The sequence below is a fragment of the Bos indicus x Bos taurus genome, chromosome 11 (genome assembly GCF_003369695.1).
Source record: "Bos indicus x Bos taurus breed Angus x Brahman F1 hybrid chromosome 11, Bos_hybrid_MaternalHap_v2.0, whole genome shotgun sequence".
In the NCBI taxonomy this organism is placed as follows: Eukaryota; Metazoa; Chordata; class Mammalia; order Artiodactyla; family Bovidae; genus Bos; species Bos indicus x Bos taurus.
In genome coordinates this window covers 77,847,691-77,857,974 of record NC_040086.1, presented here as the reverse complement: position 1 = coordinate 77,857,974, position 10,284 = coordinate 77,847,691, and the positions used below count along the sequence as shown (strand labels likewise).

Below are 10,284 nucleotides of genomic sequence, written 5' to 3'. Positions count from 1 at the left end.
GGTATATTTTTTCTCCACTGTTTACCACTCTTTCCATAAACCCTGACCATGACTTAGGTTCTGGGTTCACAGTAACGGTCTGGTCCTGACCTTTTTTTTTTTTCATTGTGCATATTTTTAGTCAACAGTTCCTACAGGTTGAGGCGGCACAGGCGGGAAAAGGATCAGGACCTGCATTCCAAACCCTTCTCCCAGCCCTATGGCGCCTCCGCCCATCCTCCGGGTGGTCCTGAACTTTTAATGAGAACCTCCTACTCAACTGCATGGGCCCCAGCACTGCTACTAAAATGTCTGCCGAGGTGCAAGAATCACAATCTTCTCAGGCAGCCCTTGACTAGCCTAGGAAGTTAGATGGCTCTGTCCACTAGGAGTTATCACGTAGACCCTGAAGGCTAAATTCTGTGACTGGTATCAAGACCTGGGTGAGACCCTCTGGTCTGATTTCTACATACCTACTGCTTTGAGAGGAGACTTCCCCTTAACTTTGTTGCACAGGTAGATGCTGGAGGGGTTATTTTAGAAGACCAACAGGGGCACTTTTCTCCATTAAATGCTTTCCTTGCTAGAATAAGCCAAATTGGCAGAAATTACTGAGGAGTGATACTGTGGATTCCTTTAGGTCACATCAGTCACAGAAAGCTTTTCCACACTGGGTTATCACTATAGCTCAGCTCTCAAACCAAGTAGATACCCAGGAATGATCCAGAGCGACTCCTCAACCACTCAGCAAAACATTAATGTATTAGCAGAGCACTCCTCTGACTGAAGCATAATCCCAGCTTAAAGGATTCCTGAATCACTCACTCAGTGAAAATGGTGCGAGGGATGGGCATGAGGAATGGTAGAGACCAAAACCCTCGATGCCTTCTGAGTCTCTTACTATGCTTTTCTAGGTGTGTGTGTGTGAGACGGAGTTCTCTACCACATTGCCTTTCATTTCTTTGTGCTGCTTCCATCCTGGCATCCACTCACCAACAGGCCAAAGCTACTAATACCTCCATTAGTACCAAGGGAAAAAAAAAGATTAAATGTACCAAGAAAACAATGAAAATGCTATAAAGTTTTCTACTCATGTCTTCTTCTAGTATTCTTCCTAGTGATTTATCTGGCAACTTGAATCAAGAGCTCATTTGCAGAACCAAGAGCTCCAAGTCAAATATTTTGAGGCTGTACATAGGCAAATTAAAAACAAAACCCCCTTTAACTGTAACAGAAGGCACTGAATATTCACTGCCTCTGCACGTCACATATACTCTCCTTTAATCCTCACAATTTTAGGAGGTGGGTGTTTTTTCCCTTGCCTACACATGAGGAAACTAAGGCTTACAAGATGAAAACGCCTGTCTAAAAATGTAAAACTAAAGGAACTTGGGCAGTCCAGTTCTAGAGTTCAAACACTGAACCATTTACACTCTTAAGCCCAGGAAAATTTGAATCTAAATGTAGCCAATTTTGCTCCTAAACTATCAAACTTTAGGGGGAAAAAAAAGTATGACTGGCACAAAAAGAAACAAGAAATTATCAACAGCATGTGTAGATAGATAATAAAAGTTCAACAAATATTCCACTGAATTTTAAGCTTCCCATAGGATCTACTCTATACTTATTAAGGTTCTTAGCATAAAGTACTCTCAGATCTGAGGTTCTACAGGAAGTCAGGATGTTGCTTCTACTTCAGTTCAGTTCAGTTGCATCCAACTCTTTGCAACCCCATCAATTGCAGCACGCCAGGCCTCCCTGTCCATCAACAACTCCTGGAGTTCACTCAAACCCCTCCATCGAGTCAGTGATACCATCCAGACATCTCATCCTCTCTCGTCCCCTTCTCCTCCTGCCCCCAATTCCTCTCAGCATCAGTCTTTTCCAATGAGTCAACTCTTCACACTTACAGGCAGATAACTTAAGAGGCCTAAAGGGTAAACCACACAGATCACACACCTCAGGGCCCAACCCCTTCCTTTCCCTCAGCAGTACCTTCCAGAGGCACACTGGAGCCTCTACTGAGAGCTCTATTCCTTCTGTCTAGAGATGAATTTACCAAATGGCTGCACATTCAAATCCCGTATGTTGATCCAGTCCTTTGAAGTCAGATGGGTAAGGTAGACAGTGAAGATTACTCCTTAGGGTTTTCTCCATCTTTCCCCCATCCACTTTGGAGAAACCACTGTTACGAGGGCAAACAGACTACTACCCAGGTCACTTTAGGAAAACACTTTTGTGATGTTTATAAACTAGGGTGGGAGGATGTGACATTTATTTCCCTTGTAGGAACTTTAATTTCATCACTATAATGAGGTATGTGAAACATTCCCAAAGGGCTAACCGTTTAGAAATCAGGATAAAACTAAAATGGAGGATAAACAATGTGTATGAGAAAAATTCCTTTTCCACTTAGTTTTATGAAGATATCCATTTTGAATTCTACCAAATAATCCACATAGATTTAAAAAATCACCTATAGAAGGGACAGGAAAATGGAAACAGTATTAGCACTGGTTGAGAATTAGGTTTTAGATCTCTTTATACATATCAATTCTTAAAACGACTGAGAATTTAAAAATAGCTCCATCCCATACTAAGGGCTTTCCTGTGGCCCAGAGGTTAAAGCATCTGCCTGCAATGTGGGAGACCTGGGTTCGATCCCTGGGTCGGGAAGATCCCCTGGAGAAGGAAATGGCAACCCACTCTAGTATTCTTGCCTGGAGAATCCCATGGACCGAGGAGCCTGGTGGGCTATAGTCCACGGGGTTGCAGAGTCGGATACGACTCAGAGACTTCACTTTCACATACTAAGGATGAGGGCTTCCCTTGTGGCTCAGCTGGTAAAGAATCCGCCTGCAATGTGGGAGACCTGGGTTCAATCCCTGGGTTGGGAAGATCCCCTGGAGAAGGGAAAGGCTACCCACTCAAGTATTCTGGCCTGGAGAACTCCATGGACTATCCATGGGTTCACAAAGAGTTGGACATGACTGAGTGACTTTCACTTCATACTAAAAATGAAGGTACTAAGGCTGAGATAACATAATCAAATTCAAAAGGTTTGTGAAAAGTGAGGTTAACTTTAAATACAGGCCTGAACCTAGACTGTACTTTCAGACAACATAGTCTCCTAAAGTGCATGTATGTGCAAAGGAAAAAAACACCTGTGGGTAAAGATATGTGATTTAATTTAATCCTCAAAAACAACTTTGAAGTATCATTTTATCAATAAAGAAACAGGGTTAAAGTTTCATCATATGAAGTGTGTAATGACTCTATGTAGTTAGACAGAAATTATGAATATTTTAAGACAGGATTCATACCATCAGTGCAATCACTGGCCCCAGACTAGCATCCATGTGATAAAGGTATTTTCGTTTTCCTTAAATCAGAGTAAACTTGAATGGTCAATGGGAATTGTAATTGAGGTACAGTGGGGTATTTTATGTAGAGAAAAACACAAGACCAGATTTATTTCATACAATGTTATTCACACATTTTTCATTTTCTAATTTATACATAATATACAAAGAAGTGAAGATAACATTATTTCATATGAACCAATAAGAGCCAGGACTTAGACAAACTGGTCCAGAAACAATTCATATCAAAAGACAACCAAGAGTAAAGCCTAAGTGGTTCTGCCCAATTAAGTTTATTCTAAAATGTCATTTTCAGATTATACCAAAACCTCATGCCAATTTATTAAAAGGTGGAATCAGAGAGGTGGGCATCAAAAATGGCAGACCAAAATTTCTAGAGTAATAGATATTTTTCTATGATAAGCCCTAAAATACTGGGAAGACTGGGCTGTTAATGAGACACACAAGAACATCAGGAATCCAAGACAATGGTCCAGTTTCCCAATGTGCTGTTCTCTAGGACTTGCTAAATCTGCAGAAATAATTTGTCTGTGTGAACAGAAGATAAAGGAAAACCAGGAATTTAACTGTGCAAATCCAGGAAAGTCACCACCAATCTCCAACAAGGACAACTTTGATCCTGAAACCATGAGCTGATACTGGGAACAAAAGTTCAGCCCAGGGCCAAGACATTCTGAGGCTGGCAAAACAAAACGGGAAGGGCGGCAGGGAGCAGCCCTGTATGGAGGGGAAAAAAGCTCTGTCACTATGGCTGGGACATGCTGATGAACAAGTGTGACTGTGAGAAGGGACAGTGAACAAGTGGTTAAATTTAATGGCCTCAACAAGGAATGTTGGGTTAGAAAACTAGAATAACTCAACATCAAACATGAAAAACTATGCCTGGCACCCCAAACTTCATGCTGTTATTCTTAGGTTCATGATATGAACAGCTATGTGAAAAACCTTTATGTTCACTATTGTGCTCAGAAGACTGGTATTCTTCTGCAGGCTTCCAATAAAAAAAATCCCTTACATATTCAATTGAAAGAGATAGCATAGTTCATTAGTTTTTAGCACTAAACATAAGTGGGTCAACATAAAAGTTTTATACAAAATACTGACTTCAACAAAATACAAAGCACTTTCTTTATCTTTCAGAAACTGAATATACAAAGCAAGTTTTTTCCAAAATATTTTCATAGGCAAAGGATTAAAAACGATTTTAATTATACACATATGGTCACAATTTTGCCTTAAAAAGATTGTTGGGAAATGTACATAAGGCCGCTTGTAAATGTACATCATGTTACTGTTATGTCTTATGTCCAGAGAAAAAATGTTATCATACAGATTTGCTATTACTTGGGAGTAGGCTATTCAAAAATACAGTACTCTTCTGTACAAAGAAAAAAAGTCACATCACATTTAATAAGATGGAAAAAGCATTGGCCTCCATGGTCATCAAATATCTCAGTCCAATACTTTCTATTATGCACAATACCCTGACTTCTTGAAAGTGACCCAAATCCTAGCATGTCCATATTAACAGAGTCAACAACTATGTTATAAAACAAAATGTTTTCCACAATAATAAAAAGAAAGCTGGTTCATACTTCTGAAACCATATAAAGATAAAAAATTTTAAAAAATCACTCTCAATTTGGAGAAATCAATTTACATTATACAACACTATATGCCAGGTCAGAGGGCAGGGACATAAATGTACACCAAAATGCAAATGTTTCCCAAAGAGATAAAACAAATTCCATTTACAGCATTGAGGTTTACAAATATACACCTGTACAACCAAAGAAAGCATCACTACCAAATTAGCAAGGCTTTTATAATAAACATTGAAACAAGATTTGCTTTCAAAGTGTAAACTTACATCTATTACTACACACACAATGCATATATTTATAGGAAGCAAAAAAAGCTATCTGAATATGTAATCATGCTTAAATGTTGAGCTATCAAATTCACTTTTCAGTGGCCCCTTTTCACCTCTATCAGGTTCCTACTTTCTGAATCTACTATGAAAAAGCAAAATAAAGCTCAACAATTTCTCAACATGTCCTTGTAATTCTATAAGCAAAACAATGTACAAATTTCCACTCTTTCTCATCGCAAACCAAACTGAAAAGTTAAAATGGAACTTAACTTTTCGTTTAGCATACTTAACTGGATGGAAGTGTCACCATGATTCTGTTTTTTCTACCTCTTATAACAATTACATATGTAAGTATATACAATACTTCTGTACATTGCCAGAGACATTTTAGGGCAGTATTTGTATTAAAACCATATCCACTGTAAATACTCTTAAGTTCTTTTCCTTTCAAATCACTTAATTCTTATCTTACTGAGTTTTTATTTGCATGATAGTTTGTGAATTACCAAAATACAACTTAACTTTCTTTTTAAAATACTAATTTATGCAGTTGATTGTTAATCTGTTATAAAAGGCTTCACACAAAGGACAAAAAAAAAATAAGGACTATATTTTTATATACATCTCTATAAACCTGTTGTGCTGTGGGGTCCGTAGACCTACCAGACTGCAAGCCAGTTTATTAAAAGAATACTGTACTTTTCCCTTTAAAAACTATTTTTGTGACTTTACAAGGTAAAAATTTACAAAATATGTGACAGCATTTTTTGATACAGTTACATCATATACAGGCATTCTGTGCTTTGCCCACAATTCAATCTGATAGGTCTCCACTCAGGGCTGAATATAATTTATTCACCACCCCCACCCCCAAATATACACAAGAACCTTAAAAAATTTACAAATGGATGAATAAAGTCAATAAATAGTTTTGCTTTAAAAAAAATTTGAAGATTCATAGTTGAGTTGTGTTTTGATAATTCACAAAAGAAACGTTCCTCTCACATGGTTACATTATCTTCTTTTTTTCCTTTACAGCATTCCATTTGGTGGTCCTCCAATAGGCCCTAGATCTGGGCTATTTTTCAAATAATATTTTTCCAACTTGGCCAGTATATGCTTCCCATATGTATATTTGCGTAAAGTAGAAATGTGAGGTCGAATCTGAAAAATAAATAATCTGCTTAGGAAATCTAAGTTATTTTAGTTTCTGATTCCTAAAAAAAAAAACTGCCCCCAAATCTGGGTGATTTGGAAGAAATAACTGAAATTTAAAAATTCAAATCCAAAGAAAGTTGTCTGCAAAAGCAGTTCTGTTCCACTCAGTCTCTCCAAACTTCTACTCTCAAAATTGTCTAATGAACAAAACAAGTCACTATCCCCATAAACTATTACACATGCAAATAACAGAGAAACTCCAAACATAGCAGAGAAGTATCACTAATGAGCTAGTATATTCTTACAAAGTTTATGAGGGCAGAATTCTGTAACTCTAAGCAACTAGACAAAAATTCAATACAAAATGGAGCAAAGACATGAACAAGCAAGATGTGTTAGAGCTAATACGTTTAAGATATTCAATATCTCCCTAGTGGTTTTAAAAACACCTATGAGAAGAATCATATCATTATCTTTCCATCCAGACTGGAAAAGATTTTATAAGCAATAACTGGCATTGATGAGATAATGTAAACAGGTAAACATCAGACAGATATGCAAACTTGTACAAAATTTTTGGAAAGCAACTTGGCAAAATCTATAAAAATGTAACATGTTCACATACTTTGTGCCACCAATTTCCACATCTAGGAATTTACCTTACAAAAACATTTAATTATGCAAAGATGTATAAAACATTGCTAAGAACAGTTACTAAAAAATAAGTAATTGAAATGCCCTAAATATGAAATTGGTAAATAAATAATGCAGTTAAAAATAACACTGAAAAAACTGTTACAGGTATATATTCTTAAACAGAAATATTAAATTTTAAAAACAAAATCAAGAGGGCAAAAATACCACCAGTGTTCATTTTTAACAGTAAGTTTTCCTGTGGAAAGTAATGATTTCTTTGAGAATCATTAGACTGTAGAAAAAGATAGAGAGAAACCAGCTTAATTGATTAGGTAAATGGTAGGTAAATATGAGAAATGAATGTGATTTTATTGAGCTGATTACCTTAAGAACTTAACAAAAGAGTACAGTATACCTACATCTGCCAAAGCTTTTCCACTGATTTTAAACTTTTTCTGTAGTTCAGACATTCCGAGGAAGTTAAGAGTAGCCTAAACAAATTGAATCATCTATTTTAAGTGCTATAAATAGTATTACCTTGTGCATGATTATCTTTCTCTGAGCAGGTTCAGCCATATCAATCATCTTCTGAACGACATAATTGGCATACTGGTCCTTCATCATGGTGTATAAGGCACTGTGAGGACCATCATTCTGGCAGCAAACTTCGTCAATCAGTAAAGCTCTCTCAGCACGGGAGGCATGAGTAACACACTTTTCTACTACATTGCTTAAAAATTAAAATACATAAACAGAAAATTATTTTGTCATTTTTTAACAGAAAACTTTCTCTGGCTTTTGAAAGAACTTGTTCAGTGCACTGGCAGGCAGAAGAGTCAAAATAGGATTCTCTTCTAATTCTCCAGTTACTTCTAAAACAGAAATTAATATCATGGAAGAATCCATATGGGACACATCCCCAAGTTTAATGGCAGGCCTCTTAAAATGATAACTAAATAATAATTAAACTATCGGGACTTCCCTGGCAGTCCAGTGGTTAAGACCCCAAGTTTCCAATGTAGGGGGCCATGTGGTATGGCCAAACAAAAACAAATCAAAGACCCATAATTCAAGGAGGGGGGATGGGGGGTGAAACTAGGTCATTAATAAGGTCTGAGGCTTTCATGAGCATGAACTAAATAAATTAAATGTGCAATTATCCACACATCTTGGGAAGAAATAATTTTCCAAACACAAGATTTAAAAAATGGAATATATGTGGGCAAACCAATTTGTCATGCAGATTCTTTGAGAACAAAAGCAACACTCTAGATGTACCTTTTGCCTCTACTAAAAAAAATTAGAGAGATTGTATTCCAATGTTACAGTCTATATGCATTTCTGTGCTTAAAAAGCCAGCGTGTTAAAAGACCTTTCCCTTGGAATGAGAAAATAATGCAATACCTGGCAAATTTGTGTTGACTCAAGGCTAAGACCTTTCCTCGGATTTCAGAAACAATTTTGCTCTTGTCTTCAGGTCGACCATGTTCCAGTACATGCTGAATAACGTAATTGCCATACTGATCCTGAGTGCAGACATTTAAAAATTGATTTCCTTAAAGTCATTCGTTAGGAATAACGGTAGTTCTTAAAAAAGATGTTTATTATTTTTCTAAAAATCCAATAGTACAATCAAGAGAATACAAAAGGCTTTTGTTTCATTGTGTGTTAACTCTATAATGTGTTAACAATAAATTATATTTCCTTTAAAAAATCAGAACCATTTGCAGAAGTATATAAACGTTTCAAATTTTAGGGATTTTATACCTGTACCAACTGCTCCGTATGTTGGTGGAGTTCTTCTAAGATAGGTAAGGTCTGCTCTGCAGTGCAATGCTCCAGAATGCGCTGGATTACTCTGCAGCCATAAGGATGAGTTGAAAGTACAAATACCTTAAAACAATTAGAAGAAATAAACTTCCAATCTGTGACATTTTTGGAAAGACGGGTTTACACAGGTTTTTGATAACATGTTGAGTTAATTTAACATACAAGAACAGGTAATTTACATTTAATACATCAACTGCCACGTTGGCAAAGACCGGGAAACAGGGTACGCAGTTTAGGAGCTAACAGATATTTTGATCAAAAGGAACCTAATCAGAAGAAGGAAGGCATGTAATAATGACAAAGAATGGATTGTAGGGTAGTGGTAGTGCACACTGTAATCAGACACTATTAATTATTATGTATTAGTTACTAATTTATATTTATTTTTCTGTCTTTTATTATACAATCTTAAGTCTTCTTCTCTCCTTCCCCCTCTCCCAGGAAGTTTGGAAAACACTGTCGGGCTTACAACGCTAACAGCAGTTATCTTTATTTCTTAGAGTAATATAATTAAACTCATCTACATTTTTCAGCTGCAAAAATGAAGCTATCTAATGACTCACACTCTAGAAAGAGGCAGAAATTAACACATATTCAGTATTTATTTCCTTGTATGAAAGTACTAGGTATTATCCTGTGATTTATAAAAAAAAATGTGTTAAATTCTAAGTAGATGACAAAAGTCAATCTTACTTGTCCTTTGAAAGCATCAATGATGAACTGTAGTGACTGTGGCTGAACACATTCAATACACTTTTGTACAACATGGTTTCCATTTTGATCTTTCACACATTTGAGTACATGACCATCGAGCTCCTTTACCATTTCACTCTGCAAAAGAGAAGACATTTAAATTACCTTACCAAACAACATAAAAGAAGATGGGAACAAAAGTATATTCAAAAATTTGCTTCCAATTTTTTATATATCAAAGTTTAAAATTCCTGAAAGTGTCAATAAGCAGAAGCCACTGACGGTGAGAATTACTAAAATATTTTGGATTATAATGTAAATGATATTTGCTAAAATATAACCTGCTGCTGCTGCTGTAACCTAGTGATACTCAATTTGCTATATTTAAACTGTCTTCACTGTTTGTATCTTCCACTCATCTTTCTCAGCTGACAACTAATATAATGATATCAGAATTCTATACTTTTTTCTACTAAGCATACCCCTTCCCCCCAGTAATCATCATCATCATTTTTTTGGCTGTGCTGTGCAGCATTCAGGATCTTAGTTCCTCAACCAGGGACAAACCTGTGCCCCCTGCAGTGGGAAGTGTGGCGTCCTAACCACTAACTGCCAGGGAATTCCCCCAAGTAGTTATTACTGATGGGTATTTGAGATTATCAAGCACACAGAAAACGGTAAGGAGCTGAATGAGCCCTGAAGAGCCGTGTAATTTTCATGTAATACATCAAT

The 10,284-nt window shown here is 36.6% G+C and overlaps 1 protein-coding gene across 12 annotated transcripts in view; it reads right to left on the bottom strand.

Moving 5' to 3' along the window:
* Positions 1 to 3,420: 3,420 nt before the first annotated feature.
* PUM2 (pumilio RNA binding family member 2) overlaps positions 3,421 to 10,284 on the bottom strand; it is a 116,275-nt gene continuing 109,411 nt past the window's right edge. For 6 of the 12 annotated variants that reach the window (XM_027555991.1, XM_027555990.1, XM_027555994.1 and 3 more), the window contains 5 exons: positions 9,553 to 9,690; positions 8,797 to 8,922; positions 8,434 to 8,555; positions 7,567 to 7,759; positions 3,421 to 6,399 (listed from right to left, as the gene is read on the bottom strand). In XM_027555991.1, coding sequence (XP_027411792.1) covers positions 6,268 to 6,399; positions 7,567 to 7,759; positions 8,434 to 8,555; positions 8,797 to 8,922; positions 9,553 to 9,690 — 711 coding nt within the window. In that variant the 3' untranslated portion in view covers positions 3,421 to 6,267. The remainder of the gene's footprint in view (positions 6,400 to 7,566; positions 7,760 to 8,433; positions 8,556 to 8,796; positions 8,923 to 9,552; positions 9,691 to 10,284) is intronic. The other 6 variants (XM_027555997.1, XM_027555999.1, XM_027555998.1 and 3 more) reach the window with 1 other exon arrangement.